General features: G+C 34.5%; 1 protein-coding gene across 1 annotated transcript; it reads right to left on the bottom strand.

Moving 5' to 3' along the window:
• Positions 1-6,697: 6,697 nt before the first annotated feature.
• LOC114419144 (LEAF RUST 10 DISEASE-RESISTANCE LOCUS RECEPTOR-LIKE PROTEIN KINASE-like 2.4) lies at positions 6,698-16,737 on the bottom strand. Its single transcript, XM_028384790.1, has 3 exons — positions 15,870-16,737; positions 8,275-8,313; positions 6,698-7,883 (listed from the first exon to the last, which is right to left on the bottom strand). The coding sequence occupies exons 1-3, from the start codon at positions 16,726-16,728 to the stop codon at positions 6,787-6,789; spliced, it is 1,995 nt and encodes a 664-aa protein (XP_028240591.1). The 5' UTR covers positions 16,729-16,737; the 3' UTR covers positions 6,698-6,786.
• Positions 16,738-24,792: the final 8,055 nt, after the last annotated feature.

Here is a 24,792-nt window from a genome sequence, read left to right as displayed (position 1 = left end):
TGATATTCTCTTGGTACAAATATATGTTGATGATATAATCTTTGGGTCAACTAATGATTCTCTTTGCAAAGAATTCTCTCAAGATATGCAAAATGAATTTGAAATGTCAATGATGGGTGAGTTAAATTTCTTCCTTGGACTGCAAATAAGTCAAAATATTGCAAAGAATTAATTAACAGGTTTGAGACCGAAAATGCTAAACACATGGCCACTCCTATGAGCACTGCTTGCTATCTGGATAAAGATGAAATTGGTCAGTCAAGAGACATAAGGAAATATAGAGGCATAATCGGACCTCTTCTTTATTTATTTGCAAGTAGACCTGATATAATATTCAGTATTTGTATGTGTGCAAGATATCAAGAAAATCCCAAAGAATCCCACCTTAGTGTAGTTTAAAGAATAATGAGATACTTATTAAGCACTATAAATCTAGGATTAATGTATCCTAAGAATTCCTCGAATAACCTAATAGGATACTCTAATTTTGATTTTGCCGGATGCAAAACTGATAGAAAGAGCACTAGTGGAACATGTCATTTTATTGGTTCTGCTATAGTATCATGGCATAATAAAAAACAAAATAGTGTTGCCTTATCCACTAGTGAGGTAGAATATATTTCTGCTGGAAGTTGTTGTGCACAAATACTTTGGATAAAACAACAAATTTCTGACTATGGATTAATACTTGATCATATTCCCATTCGGTGTGATAACACAAGTGCAATCAATCAATCTATCTAAAAATCCTATTCTGCACTCTAAAACAAAGCATATTGAAATAAGGCATCATTTATTGAGATATCATGTTCAAAAAGGGGATTGTGTGCTAGAATTTATTGACACAAAGAATCAGTTAGCTGACATTTTTACAAAACCTCTCCCCAAAGAAAATTTCTTTTCTATTAGAAGAGAATTAGGAATCATAGACCTAAATAACTTAGATTCATAGCCATTTTGATTGTTTAAAATAACTTGTCTTTTATGGCTGTTAAGCATTCTTACTTATGATGATTGTTACCTTGATTAAGAAAAATGATTATGTTTGATAGCTATCTTTAATGATTAATTATGATTGTTACCTTGATTAAGCATCCACTTGAGATGTTTCACTATCTCTGTAAATCCTCTACAGACTTTGAACACACCTTGGGATCCTTCACCCTTGTGTTCAAGATTCTTCAAGAGACAACTCACCTCTTGATTAAAATTCTGACAATCCAAGAGACAACCAGTCTCTTGATTACAACTGACCTTCTGAGATAAACAGAAAGATTTCCCTTCTTTAGAATAGATGATACAAATTGAAAATCTTATAGGAGTTTCTCTCTTTTAGAGATGATAATACAACTTGAAATTCCTAGATGAATTCTCAATACATTTGCAAGTGTTTATCCAAGAGTTATTGAGAGAACATTCATGACAATTAAATTCTCTTTTAATATTTCTAAATACACCTCCTTAAATCCCATACTACGTACTAACTACTACCCAACAACTAACCAAATTAATATTCCCCTAAAATACCAAATGAAACTAATGTATATACAAAATGAAATAAAATCACAAAAAAATATAGTACTTATTATTTATATTGTTTAAATTAGATAAAATGTAGTAAATATTAATGAAAAATGTAATAAGTCTAGCTTTGTACTTCTTAGTTATCTATGTTTAGCAATAACTTTTAGTAGCATGTGGTTCCTGGCTTATAACTAGACTTGCATTAGATCCAATTTAATGTCCACAGCTGTGTTTGTTTTTCCCTCTGAAACATCCTTTAATGCCAATTTTCAATCTTTTGACCCAGTCAAATTTAACCTATGACTTACAATGTAAAAAAACTAAAACACTGCGTTTCAATGTCATATAAAATGGTATTTTTTTTTTTTGAGCTAGATGGAGCAGGTTATTAATTTCAAGAAACTAAATGTATAAATAAAATAAAAAAATATAATACTCTCTTCTTGATCTCAAAATATTTACCGTGTAAGAAGAAAAATTAAATCTTAAAATAATTATTATTTTAATTTTTCAATTGTAACATTAATTTTTTTCCAATTAAATCTCATAAAATTAATGATGGATAAAAAATTCTAAAAATGAATTAATAATAATAATAATATTAATATTATAAAATTTGCATTCTCTTCTTTCATTTATTTATTAGTCTTTTTTAATTGTCTAAAAAAACCTAAAACGACCAATATTGTGAGACAAGGGAGTAATTATTATTTATATTTCTTAAATAAGATAAAATGCACTAATAAAGCTTAATGAAAAATATTTCATTATATACAATATGTATCATCTTTGCTTTTTTATTTTACCTTATAACAATATGTCTAGCTTTGTCCTCCTCAATTTTTGAACTAGACTTCCATTAGACCCAATGTCCACGGCTGTGAGAATGTAAAATCAAACACATTAATGTGGTGATGATCAAATAATTGAATGAAGGTACCAGGAATTTCTCTCCAGCTGTAATGAAGCCAAAAGAAGGTACCCCACTCTAGTTTTATTTTCTAGCTGGCCAGTTCAAATTAACAAATAGTAATATATATATATATATATATATATATATATATATATATATATATATATATATATATAAACCAGATGCAATTGAAATATGGGTGATATCACATCAATTTTGTTTCTTTCTCTTTTTTTTTTCACTCCTACACACCAAACATGGGGTGTACTGTCAATCAATTCTCTAACAATTAATACAAATTAATTACTGAGGACCATATGTCTTATAGGAGTTGCTGGGATCAAAAACACCCGGAGAGGACTAGCTAGGGTGGGAACTAGGAAGGTACAATTCAGACACTAATAGTATATTTGGATGAAGCAATTCAATAGAGAATTTATTGTTTTTAAGAAATTTTAAAAAAATCATGATAAAATAATTAACTTGTTTGAATAGAATATTTGAAAAGAAATTTAATTTTTGTTATTTTTATGAATAATTTTGATTGACTAAAATAATGAGATTTCAAATTCTCTCAAAAATAAAGAATTTGAAATTCTTTTTTTGAGATGTTCACTGTAATTCACGTTCTTGATTGTGACTCTTTCTTGCTTTATGCTCGCAATTATGGGTGACCAAAGTTTTTACGGCCGACATCAACGTAAGTTGTTTTTTATCGACGTTGGACGAGATTTTTTCGGTTAGAATTTTTTGTATGATGTCAACCAAAATTATTGTTTGTCAATATCGGCTAAGATGTTTTTTAGATAATGTTGGTTAGGGTTATTTTTTCATTGACGTCAGTCATGAGAATTTTTTGCTAACGTCGTCCAATGATATTTTTTTACCGTTGTCGTTCAAGATTTTTTAGTTGATGTTGACCAATGATTTTTGTGGTTGACATTGACTAGATTTTTTTCTACTGATGTCGATCATGACTAACTTTTGAGTAGACACCTGTTAGGATTTTTTAGCTGACTTCAGCTAAGATTATTTTTCAGCTGATGTTAATTAGGGTGTTTAGGCTTATCAATAAATTTTTCTTAGCCAACATCGATTATGATTTTTTTATGTTAATATCGACTAAGGTTTTCTATTAACATCAACCAGAACTACTTCTTAACTACATTAATTAAGATTTTTGGGTTAATATTGACTAAAAATTTTTATGCTAACATGTGGTTCCTGGCTTATAACTAGACTTGCATTAGACCCAATTTAATGTCCACGGCTGTGTTTGTTTTTCCCTCTGAAACATCCTTTAATGCCAATTTTCAATCTTTTGACCCAGTCAAATTTAACCTATGACTGAGAATGTAAAAAAACTAAAACACTGCGTTTCAATGTCATATAAAATGGTAATTTTTTTTGAGCTAGATGGAGTAGGTTATTAATTTCAAGAAACTAAATGTATATATAAAATAAAAAATATAATACTCTCTTCTTGATGTCAAAATAATGACTGAAGAAGAAAAATTAAGTCTTAAAATAATTATTATTTTAATTTTTCAATTGTAACATTATTTTTTTTCCAATTAAATCTCATAAAATTAATGATGGATAAAAAAATTATAAAAATGAATTAATAACAATAATATTAATATTATAAAATTTGCATTCTCTTCTTTCATTTATTTATTAGTTTTTTTTAATTGTCTAAAAAAACCTAGAACGACCAATATTATGAGACAACAAGTAATTATTATTTATATTTCTTAAATAAGATAAATGTAGTAATAAAGCTTAATGAATAATATTTCATTATATACAATATGTATCATCTTTGCTTTTTTTTATTTTACCTTATAACAATATGTCTAGCTTTGTCCTCCTCAATTTTTGAACTAGACTTCCATTAGACCCAATGTCCACGGCTGTGAGAATGTAAAATCAAACACATTAATGTGGTGATGATCAAATAATTGAATGAAGGTACCAGGAATTTCTCTCCAGCTGTAATGAAGCCAAAAGAAGGTACCCCACTCTAGTTTTATTTTCTAGCTGGCCAGTTCAAATTAACAAATAGTAATATATATATATATATATATATATATATATATATATATATATATATATATAAACCTGATGCAATTGAAATAGGGGTAATATCACATCAATATACAATAATAATATTTACAAATCTAGCACAGTATGGGTCTCCCTACCTTTAGATTTAACTAGTCCTTTGCTGTCTTATTATATATTATATATACTGAAAAAAACCAGTTTTTTTTTAAGGAATAAAACTAACTTCTGTTACAGTGAAACTAATATTCATGATTACCCAATTGCATTGTGTGGTAATACTTCAGAAGAAATTTGGTCGGTTAAGTCCCAATACAAAGAGATGCTTCATCTTCAATTCTTGGCTCAAAGTCTCTATATTGCATAAAAACGAATTTAGGCGTAACTTATATAGTGAGACGACAGTAACACCAATTCATAGAACATATATACTTGATAGTATTAAAATGGTTATAAAGGAAGATTTTAGGAAATGTTACTAAAATTCAAGGCTCATTAATTTTTACAGTTGCATGAATTCAGACGTATATGGTATCATAAATTTGTAGCCAGCAGTATATGGTATCATAAATTTGCATGAATTCAGACGTATATGGTATCATAAATTTGTAGCCAGCGGTACGAACCCAGACTTTCTGTTTAGTACAGTGCAGAGAAAGTGAAAGAGAAGAAAAAAGTTTGTAATTTAAATCGAAGGACAAGTAAATTATTATTTTCAATTTTTATTTGTAAAAGTCAATCTGACAAAAGTTGTCAGTGTTATTTCCTCTGTTTTTCTTTCCTCCCATGAAAATATACCAATAGAGAAAAGAAGAAAACTGAGAATCAAAAAAGCAAATCAATAATATACCTGAAGAGAAAATTAATTCAGTGATCGAGCGTGTTAATTTGCTTATTGTTATGGTCAGAGGGGTCTAACCGATCGAAGTGAAGCTCTAGAGAAGAAACCTCCTAAAATACTTGTAGGGGTCAATAAACGTAACTATCACTGAAACCTCCGAGATATTATTAAGTAAATTTCCGTTAGAAATATGAATTACTAGGACTATTAATTTTTTTTATTATATTCTTTTGTTATCAAGCTCTGTTCTTGAAAGTATAATGAAATTTTAGGAGCTGAGTTGAATTCAATTATGGTGATTATGAAGGCACTTTTGCTTGGAGGTCTCGTAATCACTGTCACAATAACAGGGTTGATTTCATCCCTAAATGTATAATTGACGTCTTTGATTTCATCATCATTGTATGAATGGCTGTACATGAAGTATACAAAATCCTTTTGACATTGGGGCATTGTGGCAAAATGATAATTTGTTGAATTATCTAATTTTTCTTAATATTTTAAAGATATCTTATGTCAATTTAAATTTTAACTCGTTTTGTCCTAAAAAAAATAAATGTTAGAACATTAGAAGGTGAGATATTTATTCATTTTCTTATATTTTTGGGCTCTTTTAGACAATAAAAAAAGAAAAGTTATAGCTCTTAGATAAAAAAAAATATCAAAAGAGCAGCCCAAAATAAAATATTAGATGTCTTGGGTTGTATTGTACTAGCTCCATGCACTTATATTAGGTAACACATGAATGAATTGACATGAATTTTTTTAACTAGTGATCTTGAATTCAAATTTTAAATATATAATTATTTTAAATATTCAAAGTAATTTTTTTTACCTATAATGATCATACTCAGCTTGAGCGCGGTTGCCTCGGTGGGGAAAAAAGCCGTTGTCTCTCCAAAAAAAAAATACTGCACATACACTTATCTGTACACAGATTAATTTCTTTACTCTATAAATTTTCTGCGAGTCTTTATCTAGTTTTCAATAAATTTTGAAACGAAAATTATCAGGGTCCTATCCTATGCTTTACTGACGTATTCATGTTCAATCACAAATCCAACTTATTGGTCATGTACCAATATAAAGGCTTGTACAATTCCAATACTGCTTGAAACTGAAAATTGGAATTAGGGTCTCTCCACAGAATATGTAGAACTCAAAATGTTAGAAATGGTTTGAACAGAGTTAGCCATTTTGATTTGATCCACTGCAAAAGATTTATCTAACTTAATTGTTTACTCAGTGGTTATTGGTCATTGGCACACATGGCATAGAGTTTACTCGATCAGTTGGCGGCCTTTTTCATCCTGTCCTCAGAGCCATGTATGAGATTGTACTTGCTTCCCAAATGATTGGAAAGTGCAAACAATTATGACTTTGATCCATCCATTTTACAGTATAACGTGGAAGATTTACAAAAAAAAATGAAGTGGAATTAAATTCAAGAAATAGAAGATTCTGGTAGGGATGTGGTAGGAGAAGAAAGCAAAGGTTTTGGTGGGATTTCAAGGGAATTGATGTTGACTTCCAACATATCTATCACTCTACTCATTGTAGGTCTATCATTTGGAAAGGTTTGGATGCACCATAGACCTACTATGGCCAATCTCTTTGCTATCTCATTTTCTTCTGGCGCAATCTCTTCTTCTAGTCTCAAATCACTACCCAACTTAAGCCTCTTAAATATCCAATGCGGGAAGTATATCTCACTCATGTTACTGGCTTCAGCATTAGTGTTCTTCCTCCCTCCTACCATTTCTAGAAGCATCATTCCGTAGCTATAAACATCAGACTTAAGTGAAACTCCTGCAAAATGTCTATTCAACACTTCTGGAGCAACATACCCCATTGTTCCTCTAGCATCTGACAAAGAAATAATGCTTTCATTTCTAGGACAGAGCTTGGCTAGCCCAAAATCTGATATCTTGGGGCAGAACTTCTCATCCAAAAGAATGTTATGTGGTTTTATGTCAAAATGCAAAATTCGAGTGTTGCATCCTATATGCAAGTATTCTAAGCCTCTAGCTATACCAATTGCAATTTCATATATAATGTCCCAACTCAAGGGTGCAATGGTTTCAGGTCCTTTTCTATAAATGAGCTTGTCAAGGGAACCATTGGGCATAAATTCATAGATGAGAACTCTCTTGCGGCCTTCCAAACTGAACCCAAGAAGAGTGACAACATTAATATGAGAAGTTCTACTAATGCTAGCAACCTCGTTCATAAATTCTTCACCATCTTTTTTTGATGCATTCAATATTTTTACAGCCACAGGAGCGCCATTGGGTAGCTTTCCTTTATAGACAGAGCCAAAACCACCTTGCCCCAGTTTTACTTTGAAGTTATTTGTCATTTTCTTGACATTTGACAATTTATATCTTTTTAGAGTTATAGCACCATGAACTTTCAGCAAAGCTTCAATATTTTTGTTACTATTTGTGTTCAACCCAAAATGTCCTTTCCAGGTTGGTAACTTGTACAAACAGAGAATCGTAATACATATCAAAAATCCTGCAATTGCTCCACCTGTAACGCCTGTTAGCAGATACAGTAGGAACATCAGTGAGCATTTGATATATTTTATTTCTATAAAATGACATGCAAGCTGGACAAAAATAATTATGGTATTTCCAAAGAAATTTATTTATTTCCTGACTAAAAATGAGAATCATGTTATGCATTTCTTAAGGTTAAGCTTGTATTTCGAAGTAGGTGATATATAGACGTTATTTTAAAATTATATTGTCTTAAATGGGGGCAAAAAAAAAAAAAAACGAAAAAAAACTAGCACCAGGCTTCATCAAAGGTTGCTTATATATAGAATTGAGGACAATGTTTATTCCTTAAGATCAGAAGTATTGAAGATATGTTATAAATGTTAAAAGAGCCCGGTGGATGGGAAATATAAAGGGAAATTAGATTTTACCTATAACGAGTCTCCTCCGACTTTTTTTCCATTTATTGCCTGCAAGTGAGACCAAAGAAGGAGTCCGTTAGAAAATTGGTGAAAATGTTGTTGGAATGTTAAAACTTAGAACATTCGACTTTTTACAATCACTTAACTTTTGAAAGAGTTTACAAATATGGCATGATCATATTTCAGTCATCATATATTTTTCTACATTATTTTAACAGTGCAGTGGTAAAATTTAGGACAGGGAGAACGAATTTATGTTTTCAAACCTTGTGTCATTTCCTCAGTTTAATCAAGAGATACATACTTAGCATTTGTGTCATTTCCAGCTTCCTTATTTAATAGTTCACCCCTTATGTATTTTGTGTAATTTTTTTCTCCAAAAGTACCCTCATCCGAGGAAATTAGCTTTCAAAAGTGTCAAAATTATAACTCATTTCAGATATTAATTTCCGGACGTGTTAAAATTTTAACACTTCAGAAACTAATCTATGGATGACCAATCTCAAAATATTCCTTCAAAATGCATGCAAGGGTTTATCTGTCGGTTTGTAGATTCCACCATTACTGATGAACAGGAATTACATGGCACCTGAACTCTTAGCCCAATAAATCATTGACCTAAAGTGAAGATTGACATTTTATGTCGTGTCTTAACAACAATATCTAACTGAATCAATCTTTGTTCTTTGGTTTATCCTTCGTCTTCCACATGGGTCACCTTCTCTTTTCTCATTTTTCTTAGCCTTGTTGCATTATCTTTACTCTTAGGTTCACAAACCACAAATAAGACAACTCGCAAAATTGAAATCAAAAGAAAATCCTCGATTTGTAGCATACAACTTCATCCTTATTTAACACTCTTATGTGGTCACTGAACTTGTAGAGGTACAATTAGCATTGTTCAAGATTGAAAACGCCTCAGATTCACACTCTTGTGCCACCTCGTTACTACTTCCCACCTTCGCTTTCACCCTCAAGAGTGGCAAATCTGTTCCTCAAGAGTGGCAAATATGTTGAAATTGCTATAAATTTCTAGAATATTCTTAAATATAATATGTATGAAAATGGTAGAATATCTTAGAACTATAGTGTGTATGAATATGGTAGAACAATCTAGAACTATAATGTGTATGAATATGGTACAACAATCTAGAACTATAAGTGTATGTATAAGATAGAAGAATCTAGAACTATTATGATACTAATCTATCATGAAAACTCTAGAAAGACCTAAAGTAATGTAGAAACATTCACCACCATTGAGAGGTTGGTGACTTGAGCTTATAAATAGACAATTGGTATGTTGTAATTGATCATCCAAGAAATCAATGACATAACCTTCTTTCTAAAATAATTCTCTAAAACTATCAACTATCAACAGTGGTATCAAAGCTACGTTCGATCATACATTGGACATAGTTATATTGCCTACCTACCATTCCAAAATCCTCCCAACTACTTCAAAAGTTTCCTTTGTACTATTAATCCACTCCAATAATATTTTTTCTAAGCTATGGATAACACTACTCAATCGTCAACTATTTCTGTCCCTATCTTCAATGGTGAAAATTATGATTTCTGGCATGTTAAAATGGAAACATATTTTTCATCTCAAGATTTATGGGACATAGTAGAAGAAGGCTTCACCGTTCCCGCGGATACATCAGCTCTTAATTCATCTCAAGAAAAAGAGTTGAAGAAAAATAAACAGAAAAATTCAAAGGCGTTGTTTACCTTGCAACAAGCGGTGACTGATCCAATTTTCCCAAGAATTATGGGAGCTAAGACTGCCAAAGAAGCGTGGAACACATTGCAGGAGGAGTTTCAAGGAAGTGTTAAGGTACGTGCCGTTAAACTTCAATCTCTAAGAAGAGATTTTGAACTATTGAAGATGAAGGAGTCTGAGACAGTTAAAGATTACTATCCTAAAGTTAAAGAAATAATTAATCAAATGAGAGCTTTTGGGGAAGATATTCTTGACAAGAAAATTATTCAGAAAATTCTAATTACTATGCCCCAAAAGTTTGACCCAATCGTGACAACGATTGAGGAAACCAAAGATCTGCCCACTCTATCAGAGACAGAACTTGTGAACTCTCTTGAAGCATATGAGTAAAGACTGTATAAGCATAAAGAAGATACACTTGAAAATGCCTTCTAGTCAAAGTTTAAATTTCAACCCCAAAACAAAGAAAATGGAGGAAAGAAAAATTATGGAGAAACTTCCAGAAGAAGAGAAGGTTCTAGGAATTTCCTTAAGAACAAAACAGATAAAAATCCTCCATGCAATATATGCAAAGGCAAGGCCACACAAAGAAAAATTGTTGGTTCCGTAATATGCCACAATGCAACCATTGCCAGAAGTTCGGACACGTAGAGAAAAATTGTTGCAACAAAAATAGGCATCAAGCTAATATCGCAGAGGAGCATGATCAAGAACAATGTATGTTCTATGCCACTCAAGACTCAATAAAAGAAAAGGGAGGAAGCTGGTACTTGGATAGTGGATGTAGCAATCACATGGCCAAGGATGAGACTATTTTCAAAAGCATTGACGAGTCTGTCAAAGTCAAAGTTCGACTGGGAAATGGAAGTATGGTTGAATCAAAAGGCAAAGGCACTGTCATGGTGGAGACAGATAAAGGTACACGACTCATCCATGATGTCTTACTAGTTCCCAGCCTAAAAGAAAATCTTCTAAGCATTGGCCAAATGATGGAGAGAGACTACACACTTCACTTTGAAGGAGGTGTATGCAAAATCTTAGACAACAAAAATAAAAGGTCTGAGATAGCCCAAGTAAAGATGAATAAGAGAAATAGAAGCTTCTCTCTAAATTTAAAATATGTAACAAACATTGCCATGAAGGTACAAGTTGATAATTCATGGCTATGGCATCGAAGAGTTGGCCACTTCAACACACATGCCTCGAAATTGTTACATGAGAAGAACATGATTAGAGATCTTCCAAGCATAAAGGAGAACAATGAAGTGTGTGAAGGATGTCTCCTTGGTAAGCAACACTGATTTCCTTTCTCAACAAGTAGAGCATGGAGAGTGAAAGATCTATTGGAGCTGATACATACGGATGTCTGTGGACCAATGAGGACGCCATCACATGAGAATAACAGGTACTTCATACTCTTCATTGATGACTTCTTTAGAATGACATGAGTATATTTTCTAAAAGAAAAATCAGAAGTCTTTGGAGTATTCAAAAAGTTCAAGGCCCTTGCTGAAAATCAAAGTGGAAAACAGATAAAAGTACTAAGAAGTGATCGCGACAAAGAGTACACCCTCGCGAGTTTAAAAGATTTTGCGAGGATGAAGGCATTGAGCGATAACTTACAGTCGCATAATCTTCTCAACAAAATAGAGTGTTTGAGAGAAAGAATCGCACAGTTATGGAAATGGCTAGATCGATGCTCAAGGAGAAGGGACTACCTAACACATTCTGGGCTGAAGTAGTCTACACTGCTGTTTACATACTCAACAGATGTCCAACTAAGTCTGTAAAAGACAAGACTCCAATTGAAGCTTGGAACGGGAAGAAGCCATCAGCAAAGCACCTAAGGGTCTTTGGATCTATATGCTACATTCATATTCCAGACGTGAAGAGGCACAAGCTTGAAGACAAGACTATATGAGGTATCTTCCTTGGGTATAACATAATCTTTAAGGGCTACCGTGTCTACAACTTGCAAACTAAGAAACTCATTATCAGTCGAGATGTTGAAGTTGATGAGTACGCTTCTTGGAATTGGGATGAAGAAAAAGTGGAGAAGAACATTCTTATACCCGCTCAACTTCCTCAAGAAGAAGCTGAGGAAGAAGACCCAGGTGAACCACCTTCACCTCCACCACAACAAGATCAAGAAATATCATCACCAGAGTCTACTCCAAGACGAGTAAGATCTTTGGTGGACATATATGAAACCTGTAACTTGGCCATACTTGAACCTGGAAGCTTTGAAGAAGCGTCAAAGCAGGAAGTATGGGTCAAGGCAATGGAAGAAGAGATACAAATGATCGAGAAAAACAACACATGGGAGTTAGTAAATCGTTCCCATGGAAAAGATATCATTGGGGTTAAGTGGGTCTATAAGACAAAGCTCAACCCTGATGGCACCATACAGAAACACAAGGCGAGGCTAGTAGCTAAGGGTTACTCACAACAACCCGGAATTGACTACAATGAGACATTTACACCAGTAGCTCGTCTTGATACCATAAGAGCTCTAATAGCTCTTGCGTCACAAAAAGGATGGAGTATCCATCAACTAGATGTCAAATCCGCCTTCCTTAACGACGTACTTGAAGAAGAGATCTATGTGGAGCAGCCACAAGGATTCGTGTCTGAAGGCAAAGAAAGCAAAGTGTTAAGACTAAGAAAAGAACTCTTCGATTTGAAGCAAGCACCTTGAGCATGGTATAGCAGAATCGATCAGTATTTCATGGATCAAGGATTCAGGAGGAGCAAGAGTGAGCCTACACTTTACATCAAGTCTCAAGCTACACGGCCTGACATAATGTATGCTACAAGTCTTCTATCAAGATTCATGCAAAGCCCAAGTCAAATACACTTTGGAGCAGGAAAAAGAATTTTGAGGTATCTACAAGGAACAAAAGAGTTCGGTATATGGTATACTACCAAAACCAACTCAAAATTACTTGGCTACACCGACAGTGATTGGGCAGGTTCGGCAAATGACATGAAAAGTACCTCTGGCTATGCTTTCTCACTAGGATCGGGAATGTTCCCTTGGGCGTCAAAGAAGCAAGCTACAATAGCACAATCAACAGCAGAAGCAGAGTACGTGGCAGCTGCTGAAGCAATGAGTCAAGCTATATGGCTTCGTAGGATACTTGAAGACATGGAAGAAAAACAAGATGAGCCTACTAAAATCAACTGCGACAACAAATCAGCAATTGCAATGGCGAAGAATCCAGTTCATCACAGCAGAACAAAACACATAGCAATTAAGTATCACTTTATCAGAGAAGCTGAAGCAACTAAAGAGATCAAACTCGACTACTGCAGAACAGAAGATCAAATTGTAGACATATTCACGAAGGCGTTGCCGAGACCAATATTTGAAGAATTATGAGCTATGCTCGGAGTCACAAAAATTTGCATCAAGGAGGAGTGTTGAAATTGCTACAAATTTCTAGAATATTCTTAAATATAATATGTATGAAAATGGTAGAATATCCTAGAACTATAGTGTGTATAAATATGGTAGAACAATCTAGAACTATAATGTGTGTGAATATGATAGAACAATCTAGAACTATAAGTGTATGTATAAGATAGAAGAATCTAGAACTATCATGATACTAATCTATCATGAAAACTCTAGAAAGACCTAAAGTAATATAGAAACATTCACCACCATTGAGAGGTTGGTGACTTGAGCCTATAAATAGGCAATCGGTATGTTATAATTGATCATCCAAGAAATCAATGACATAGCTTTCTTTCTAAAACAATTCTCTAAAACTATCAACTATCAACTATCATCTAATCAACTATTAACAAAATCAAAGACCATAAAGCATAAGTCCCGAAATTGACCTCAGCAACAAAAAAATGAGTCCCAATTCAATAATCTCTTGGCACAGAATTCTCATAAGGAGAGGCCACAGCACAAACATCAACATAATGCTCATTTTATGTAAATGAGCAAAGGCCACATCACAACAGAATTTTCATAATGCTCATTCAGTGCCATATGGCATAGCTAGATTAGACAACATTGTATGGATTTGCTTTGCCATGAACCAGATTCGCACCATGGTCAACAACAATCCTCAAATGTTGTTGTTGAGGTCCTTGTTTTTTTTGCTGCTGCGGTGAAGGATATGCTCTGCTGGGCTTCATTGGTAGCATTCCCTGTCCTCATGTAGCATCATGACGATAAGAGCTGTGAACGCCTTCTTAGAGCAGAGGATCTGGCCATGACCAACGGGGGCTGTTCAAGTGTGGCAACGACAATATTGGCAAGGTGTTGGAGGTTCTTGGCAATGACGAGCTCGAGGGTGATGGCATTACAAATGTCAAGGGATTTGATGAAGTTATTGACGAGTTATGGGAGGAGTTTGTCAAGGAGCTTGTGAAGCCACGCGATGGAAAGAACGTGCCAGCGAAGTGGTCCTCTGTCGTGGAGGAGAGGAGGTTGGAGAATTGGTCACTGATGTACTTGTTAAAGAGCTCCAGGCCTCCCATAGTTCTAGGTCACGACTTCCATCCATGGACATCACTTGGTTTCATATTAGGCTTATTTGGCCCAAGAATGAACTCTGGAAGAGCAGGAAAAATGAATCTGCTGGCCAGTAAGGTCGGACCCATAATTAGGGTTAGGTTGGATTCAAAGAAAGACAGTTTAAATAGAAATGAGTATTTTTGACCTTGTTCATATAGTCTGATGGACCAAATGGACTCAGGTCAAACTGGTCCGATGGATCATGGGCTGACCTGCTTAATAATATACATTAAACATACATATTAAATAAAATATAGTAAATATTAATTAGTATTATAATTTACATTATTGTTATCACTCTTTTTTTCCCCTCAGTTTCAAAAATCAAAAGTGAAACCTAGGTCATGCCATGCGCAGCACCACACCCTCGTGTGGATGTCTCAACCAGATGCTTATATGCTTCCCTTTATAAAGATAATAGGGAATGAAGAAGACAAAACACAATTTTGGACTGAATACAACTAGGGTTTGAACCCCTCTCATCAGCGGTTAGCAAGAACATTTATAATATGATGAAACTAGTTCTTCTAGGACAATTTTTTGCTACACAAGGTTCAAATTAAGAGAACACAGGCATATGTACTGCCTAAACGGAGTATCTGTTAATTAGTTTATATTAAGCGACACATACCCCAGAATTAAGTCAGCCGTATGTGTGTATGAGAGTGTTTCTGGTATTCTCTACACTCATTTTTACCTTATTTTCCATCTCTTCTTTATTTTTTGTCTCTATCTTTCTCTTCTTTTCACTCGTACACTCCAAACATGGGGTGTACTGTAAATCAATTTTCTAACAATTAATACCAATTAATTTTCAAGGCCCATATGTCTTATAGGAGTTGCTGGGATCGAAAACACCCGGAGAGGACTAGCTAGGGTGGGAACTAGGAAGGTACAATTCAGACACTAATTGTATATTTGGTAAATCATTTAGCAATAAGTTAGCACATATGTAATTAATTAATTTGCATGCTGTGCCTGTGTTATTTATTTTTTGCTGTTATCGGAGGGTTCCTAATGGCAACCCTCCAAAAGATGCAAAGAACAAAGAGATATGCTTCAGCTTCATTTCTTGCATCGATATCAATTGCTTGAATGATAGATATAAGAACACGCATGACTAGTTAGTAAGAAGAGGACTTTTCAACAATAGTATTAGCTATGTTTGGGAACGCGTTCAAATCGTGTTGAAAGGGCAAACTAAACTTTCTACTGCAAAATTTCCAAAGCAACTTCCATTGCATTGAAGCCAACGGAGACACAAACACACACTAACAAGTTTGGATCGAGGTGATGAGACGAGAGAAATTGAAGAAAGAGGAGAGAGAATAGAAGACGTACTGTTAGTGCTGGCCATGGTTTTGGGAGGACGAGGAGAACAGTGTAGGGCATGAGTTCCATTTGGGCAATAGTAGCATGAAAGTACATGTTTTTCAATACCATATCTCCAGCAATGTCCTTCACTTCCCAGGCATCTTTGACAATGTTGAGAAACATTATAGTTGACCTCAAACCCTTCATTGAGACTCTTTTTCAAAGCAAAATCTCCACCACCCTTAAAATCCAATTGAGCAACAGCCGACACATTTAAACTTCTCTTGCACTTCTGAAGCTGTGGATAATCGGTGAACAGCCGATCATATGCGCGCGCAAAATAAGAGATTGCATTCCCACACCTGAAGTATCCATAAGGAAAATATTGGATGCGGGAACAGTTGTAGAATATGGTAACGTTGTACACTGAAGGGGAATAACGGAACAGAATGCGGCTCTCATAGGTCTCCTCATACTGTGGAAAACAAACATTGACAACTATGTTTGTTGGCACCAGTCTCATGGTTTGAGCTGTGATGTTGATCTCCTTCACTGTGTAATTTAGTGAGCCAATTCGAATTGAAGTGGTATTATCATCACCATTGCAGCTGAGTTCAAAAGGGTCGCCACTGCCACATTGAGGAGATCGGTTCTGTCCCCAGAAAGGATAGGATATGTTGGACAGATTTCCGCAGTTGTATGATTGCTTCTTACAAATTGAATAATCAAAAGCGGTTGGTTGACACTGAGAGTGTGGCAAAGTGGTTAACAATAAGCAACACACGGTGAGTAAGGACATAAGGAGCATAGAAATATGCATATGGATATGATTATGATTATGGTAATCCATTCTTACTCTTTTGCCCAACACCCTCAAAAGCCTCATGTATATGTATCATGTCCTTATAGGAGCTGTTCTTGGAAAAGATGATCACCATTTTCACGATCATATAGGAATAAATTAAGCTATAGTCCACCCACATGTGAACGCTGAGAATCCATTTCCAGCATGGAACGGGATTCGCTGCAGTAGAAAAAATTCCTACATTCCTGCATTTGGCTAATTGCAACTATTGAGTGAAGATCAGATGACTCATTTTATTTCGATAGATCTAACTTCAAATATTTACTCAAGATGTGAATCATTTGATCATCATTTAATGGTTCTGATTCATGAATGCGTGAAGATGTGAACACACAGAATCCATTTCCCTTGGCATAGATGATACATACCCACACAAAATTAAACAAAATGGAATTGAAAATTTAGAAAAGACCACCAAGTTTCCTCACTCTTACATCCCATCAGCTTAGATTATTTCTCGTAATAAATGTTTTATCAACTGCACCAAATTATAAATTTGACTTTTATTAAATAAAATATATTACTTCAAATATTCTCCGTCTTTTTAAGTTCAAACAAAGCACACACCACATCTTAAAGAAAATGATATAATATCAATGGTCACGATAATATAATTTTATTCAACCAAAACAATCTTCTTCTAATGAATATATAGATAGTAAAACAATATTGTATTGTAAGTTGAAATATTAAAAATAAAGAAATTATTAGAAAAAAATAATATATTCCTGATGATATAAATTAAGAAATGATAATATGAGACAAAAAATTATAAAATTAAGAAATAATATTAAGGTACATGCTATATAAATTTGTCTAGCCACAGAATCAATTAATTATCATACCAAAGACTAGATACTTTTTTATGGTAGGAGACAAGGTCTTTCTTACTTTTATTTTTCAATTTGTGGGTCAATGGTTTAGTACAACATATAATAATTTATAATCAATTTCTATTATTAGATTTCTTTATAAATTTTGTACATACGTATAGTATTAATTTTTTTCAATTCCAAAGAAAATAAACTACTTATATTTTAGTTAGAACTTAATAACCTAAAGAAATATTTGCATAGTAGTTACTTTAGTTCAAAGCACATAATTAGAATCTCAGTAAATATATTCAAGCTCTGGAAATCTCCGCAACAACACTATCTGCTATTTCCATATAGAAACCAAATCGAGTCCTATCATTCTAAGGAAAACCCAGTGGGACAACCCTTAGAATACAGCGATATGTTGTGCATCGTTTTCAAAGATGGTGGGGCTCAAAGTCATGTACGTTGGTCAAGTCTGAGCAACATTTACTAATTTTTAGCAATATTTTTTTATCTAATACTTAATAAAAATATTGTTAAATTTTTTTGATAATATTTAAAAATATCATTAAATATGAATAAATATTACTAATATATTTTAACGTTTAAAAATACTTTTATTAAGTTTTAAACAAAAAAATATTATTAAAGAATATGTGTGATAGTGATTCAGTGTAGACAATATCTTTCAAAACATCCTCGTGGTTTTGACGTATCCATTCTCAGCACCAGTAGCAAATCCACATTACAATTAGGGCATGCATTCGTACTCTTTCATTTGTTAAAAATTACACATAAATATAATAAATATGTAAATTTCATCACCTCTAATTAATTATTATTTTTTTATTTTTTAAATTGAATATGTCCCTGACTTGGAATCTTGGATCCAGCACTGCTCAACACTGAAATTTCGTGAGTTGAATTGAAATGAGATGTCTTGATTTCACAATTCAGCTTTAACTGCTCGCTGCTGTCAGCCTGTCATAGTAACTGGATCGGTTCTGTCCTCGGAAAGTGAAAGGGAATGAAATGTTGGACACTTCTTTGCAGCAGTATTCTGCACAGTGAGATTTTTGTTTTCTTCTATTCCTTCATGGTTAACAAGTAAAAAGGGATAGTAAGGAGTAAGGAGATACAATCATTTATTCTTACGTGCATTATCATGATCAAGGAGATGATGTTACATTATCTTATATGATTTGCTTTCCTTAATGGAGTATTATGCGGTACTATTGTTAAAACAGAAGAGGACCCACACGCAAAAGAAATTAATCCCCATTTAGTTTCCTGTTTGTAAAGGAAGTGGAACTAAGAAAATGGAAATCAAAATTGGAGGATTGCATTCCTAGATAGCAAAGAAATTAAATTATTATAACTGGGCCCTTTTAAAATTAATATACTAATAATGTAGTCAACTTTTGTAATAACTACATGCAATATGCTGTCTTCTATGGGTTTATTTGAATATAAAAAAATATGATTTAATTAATTATGTAAATTTATACGAAGAAGTATTTTTTTCTGTTTTTCTTTTGTAGTAACTAGCGTAATTATATAATTCGGTTTTTTGATAAACACTGTAAAATTCTTTGCCTTTAGTATTTATGTCTACGTCTAATTATTAAAATATTTTCATTATAACGATAGAATTTTTCTTCCACACCGCCTTTTAATAGTAAGAATCATTTGTTAAATTCATGTATATAATAAATTACTTTACCTACAACTTTGTTGATAACTTTTAAAATGTTAATATTTATGTACCGCTTCTTTTAGACAGCTCTTAATTACTAATGTCTTTGAATGGCCTAGTAAGGCTTCAAATAAATTTATGGCTGTTAATTAAAACTATAATAACATATTAATATATGCCCCAGTTTTTTGTTTTATCAGTTAACATATGCCCTACAAGTAAAAGTATGTTGGTTTTTTCCAGAAATATAAAGGAGGAGCCAGACTAATTAGACAAATTTGATTTCTCCGCATAAAAATCAGAACTCCTTGCGTTCTTAGAGATCTCAAACAATTCCTGACGAATCTAACCCTTTTGTTTAACAAAAATTAACTTTTCATATGATATTAAGTAGAGTGCAAATGTGCAATGTTATTGTTAGCTATCAATATTGGCACTGAGATTTAAATGCATTAATACAGTTACAAAAGTCAGAAAATTGACACTAGAAAAAACTACATGTTGTTTATGTTGAACCAATAGACCAAATAGGGATAAATAAAAGTCAATCATCTACTGTGAAAGAAATGAACTCAGAAACATACCAAAATTTAATACAATTAATTAGATCATCTCCATTCAATCATCACTTTTTTACTTTTTATAAATTTAAACGGGTCCCTCTATTATACACAACTATTGTTTTCTTTTACAATTTAAGCAATTCCTCTCCAACACGAAAACTTTAAAATTTTAATAAATGAGTCCCTATACAAAACATATTAATGAGAGTGCCATGCTATTGTCAATTAGCTGGCAATATATCGCATTGAGATTTAGATGGACTAATATATGCAGAGAACTTGGTCACAACACAAAAGTAAGAAAATTCACATTAGCTAGAAAATACTGAAGAGGAAAAGTCTGTTGAACGGATAGACAGAATAAATTAAAGACAAAAAAAAGTAAATAATCATAGGTATTAGAAATGAACTCAGAAACATGCCAAAAGTATAATTATTAGAGGGGAAAGAAAATAAGTTCAAGAAGACATATTTACAGCTTATCCATCCTTGTAACTGATTTGATCATAGTCATCCACTTTGATCACACCTAGGCCTATATGAGATGCACTTGTTTTAAAATGATTTAAAAGTGCAGAATCATTATGCTGAGTTATACTGAGTGATCTGTCTTACAAAATAACTTGGAAGATATATCAAAATCGCAAAGAAAATTACTTGATCAATTAATGAACAGGTTTTGGGGGACTTTCCAGTGAATTAATGTTGCCTTCTAGCATATTTATTACTCTACTCATTGTAGGTCTAGCCGTTGGAAACGTTTGAGCGCACGATAGATGTTAGGGTCACGCGATCTGGTTTTCGAGGAACCAGGGCCTCCAGCAAGAAGAATAAAGAAGGGGAAGAAGACAACTAGAGAAGGAAGGTAACTCTGCTATTTTCATTCATGATCCTTGCTTTTCTTTACATCACTATATATAATACTCTAATAACAGAATTGATTCTAAGAGGATATTGCAATAACAGAATTGATCAAGCTGTCCCCTGCTAGCAGACCACGATCAAGCCAAGGATCTTCTAGAAGCTAATCAGTGCTGGCATCACCCATCTTCCTAAAACGTGTTGTGACTTTGCTATTGGACTTCCCTACTACCCGCACCTCCTGTTTTGCTGTTTTGCCTCCTGCTTCTGCACTTGTTTGTATGCTTGCACGTTCGTATCATCTCCCAACCCCATCTAACACACCTTGTCCTCAAGGTGTTGGGGTTTCAACGCATTGCTTCCAAAGGTGATACCGGGGTCCCAAGGTTTGTTCCGACGAGATTCCTTTGGGGCAGCAGCTGGTTGGCACTTGCATGCAACCATGGTAGGTCCATGGGATTCAGTTCCTATTGTAAATATCGACATGTTTTTCCTTTCAAGAACTTTGCCATTAGAAGTTGCTGCACGGCTACACGAAGCAACAATACCGAAGAGGTTGTTATAAGAAACAATGGCGCGAGTGTGGCAGAGATCGGGGAGGCCGGCAACTGGCATGAGACGTGGAGTCGGCAAGGGTGCAGTGACTGGTGGCACGGGTGTAGGACATGGAGGTGCAAGCGACATGGATGGCAGAGGCGGCAGCGGGGTCGTCGTGGCTGGTGGAGGTGGCGGCGGAGGCGTCGTGGCTGGCGGAGGTGACGGTGGAGGTGTTGTGGCGGGCGGAAGTGGCACGGTCATGAATGCAGTGCGCGCGGGTGATGGAGGTGGCTTGAGCAGCTGAGGTGACGGCGGAGTCTGCGGCAGAGATCCGGGTCATCGAGGTAGTCGGAGGAGAAGGGCATCCAGTTGGGCGTCGAGGCGGCGTGTAACGGCATCAAGTTTGGCCAAGGCTGCCTCAAGGCGGTCTTCGGTGGCTGACGACGAGTTGTGTGGGTGGTGGTAGGCAGTCATGGAAGTGGCATATGGTGAGTGACAACCATTGAAGGCGGTCGTGGGAGCTCCGTACGACGAGTAGTAGCCACGGACGGCAACCATGAAAGCTTGGTATGGTGGTTGCTGAAATGAAGGTGGGGTTCTCTTGGGATCGAACAAGCTCAACAACCGTTGACGGGTACTCTCAAAATCAATCCCAAGGGATTGAGCTGGATGTACAAAGGGATGAAGGGTGTGCGACAATGAAGGTGTGTGGAGATGGGTATGGCAGCCATGGAAGACGACCATGGGAGGTCAATGAAAGCACCAATGTTAGGGTCACGCGATCTGGTTTTCGAGGAACCAGGGCCTCCAGCAAGAAGAATAAAGAAGGGGAAGAAGACAACTAGAGAAGGAAGGTAACTCTGCTATTTTCATTCATGATCCTTGCTTTTCCTTACATCACTACATATAATACTCTAATAACAGAATTGATTCTAAGAGGATATTGCAATAACAGAATTGATCAAGTTGTCCCCTGCTAGCAGACCACGATCAAGCCAAGGATCTTCTAGAAGCTAATCAGTGTTGGCATCACCCATCTTCCTAAAACTCGTTGTGACTTTGCTAGTGGACTTCCCTACTACCCGCACCTCCTGTTTTGCTGTTGTGCCTCCTGCTTCTGCACTTGTTTGTATGCTTGCACATTCGTATCAATAGACCCACTACCGTCATTCTCCTTGCTATATATCTCATTTTCTTCTACGGCTATCACCTCATCGGGTCTTAAATCTCTACCATGCTCTAGCCTGCCGTATATCCAATGTGCAAAGTATATTTCACTTGCCTTACTAGCTTCAATATTAATATTCTTCCTTCCTCCCACCATTTTTAACAACATTATTTCACAGCTGTAAATATCAGATTTGTGTGAAATTCTGCCAAAATTTCTGAAGCTACATACCCTGATGTTCCTCTGGCATCTGACTTGGAAGTAATACTTTCATTTATAGGACAAAGCTTTGCTAGCCCAAAACCAGATATCTTGGGGCAGAACTTCTCATCCTTTATGCAAGTACTCTAGTCCTCGGCTATCCCTAAGGCAATTTGCTACCAATTATCCCAACTCAATGATAAAGTTGCCTAAAGCTCCTTAAGGAAGAAGTTTACATCAATGAGTCATGAACAACCACATAAGGTTGTTTGATACCACACTTTAACCCCAAACCTTAAGGCTCAAGTTTATGGATCTTCTTCCCACTTATATGGTGCTCAACTTTTTCACTTCTACCCGATGTGAGATTTTACCTCACACTTGTACTCTAATAATTTCCCTTTCAAGTGTGAGTCTCTTCCATATGATAGCCTCCCCTCGAGCAGCAGTCATTATCAATCATGAGTATAGTCATTAGAGCCCACATGCTCTAGTTACTTTCGATACTTGCACTGTCGTTCCATTTGAGAGACATGCTGCTTGGACCCACCACCAAGGGATCCCAATACCAATATCCATTGTCGCTATCTTACTCGTCTGAGCCGGTCACCAAGTCGAACCATCGACTCTAATACCACTCTAATGAGGAAATAGGTCAACACAATAACAAACTCTATAACAGAGACACAATTTGTTTAACTTGGAAAATCCCTCAATGCAAGGGTAAAAATCACAGGTCGTCCAGACCAAAAAAATAACTTTACTATAATCAATGATGATACAAGAGAACCTCCAAACAGTCAAATCAAAATAAATTTTCATTGGTACAATACAGACAAGAAGATAAAATTCTAAAATATAGAACAGATAATACGAAATACTTATATCTCTCCATATATCTTTTTCCCAATCCAACCGTATAATTCGAAGTATCACGCACGTAAAACCTTCTGTCCAAAAATAAATCTGATCCAACGATGAACGAATTCACAGTTGCAATCTGAAAAAAGCTCTCTAGTGGAAATGCGAAAATCACATTGATTTTTTCTTTTCTTCTTTCTCTCAATGATTTGTAACTATTTTTTCCTCTTAAATGAGTCTCTCTCACTGTATCTCCCTCTATGTGTCTATCTCTCTCCAATCTAACCTTTTTTTCACTTAAATAAGTGAGAGAAATGGACCTTCTCATTTGTGTCTTTACTCCACATAGGAAGGGAGCTCAAAAAATCTAACAAATCACCTTCACCTAATTTAACTTTGAAGGAGTAGGTCATTTTCTTGACTTCAAAAAATTTATCTCTTTTGTGCTAGAGCTCCATGATATCACTAATTAGTTTTGTAGACAATTTAATGACAAATTAATCCTAAAAAATACAATTTATTGTTTAATTAGTTTTTATACATTATAATTTAATGACAAAATGGTCTCACAAATTTAACTATATATATGACTAATTTGTCACACTTTTATGAATATTCAGAAATTTAATTTGTATTTTTCATCTTTCAGAAATCAATTTGTCACCCCATTATACTTTTTGGGGATGAAAATTTGTTTAATTATAATAAGTACTCATGCATCACGCATCAACCTCAAGTAAAAATAGCATATACAATTATTCTCACACAAATTGGAATGAAAATGCTATGGATATTATCTATGAAGAATGTGGGACATGAACAAACCAAAATCAACAACCCATTCTTCAAACTAGTGTGGTTTTCTACGTGAGCAATAAAATAAATGCTATGGAGACTATATGAACACATGAGCAACAACAGTCAACACTACCATATAAAACCAATTTGAGAGCAAATTTTAAAGTTGAAGTAAGAGTAACCAATGCTGGTATACATATACAAATGGTCTCTTTAGAAATTAATTAGAAGAGAAAAATAGAAACATTGATTAAAAGAAAATGGAAACGATGATTTGCCAAAGAACATATTCACATGAAACCCCCAAAGTTTTGCATTTCCATCTAGCATACAAGCAACGCTGTTATTTTCAATTATTATTTTTACTCTGTTGTCGATCAAAGCTAAAAATTGTCAGATTATGTAAAAAAAAAAAAGGCTTTTGGGTTAAATATAAAGACTCTGAAATCACTTGAAGGATGAGCACGAATAGTCAATTATTTAGATGCTTCGATCATTTGGACAATATGTTTTATGCATGTTGAACTCAACAATTTAGACAGAACAGGCAAAAGTGAAGGAAGCCATCTCAATAAAATGAAG

Source organism: Glycine soja, chromosome 7 (genome assembly GCF_004193775.1).
Source record: "Glycine soja cultivar W05 chromosome 7, ASM419377v2, whole genome shotgun sequence".
Lineage (NCBI taxonomy): Eukaryota > Viridiplantae > Streptophyta > Magnoliopsida > Fabales > Fabaceae > Glycine > Glycine soja.
The sequence above is the reverse complement of the archived record's forward strand: the minus strand, read 5'-3'. Positions and strand labels throughout refer to the sequence as shown.

Excerpts from the sequence above, each read along its gene's own strand:
- LOC114419144 (XM_028384790.1), bottom strand. The coding sequence starts at position 16,728 with ATGAGGCTTTTGAGGGTGTTGGGCAAAAGAGTAAGAATGGATTACCAT. Across the intron at positions 8,314-15,869 it reads AACCATGGCCAGCACTAACA|GCAATAAATGGAAAAAAAGT; the intron begins GTACGTCTTCTA and ends TCTCACTTGCAG. Across the intron at positions 7,884-8,274 it reads TCGGAGGAGACTCGTTATAG|GCGTTACAGGTGGAGCAATT; the intron begins GTAAAATCTAAT and ends ATCTGCTAACAG.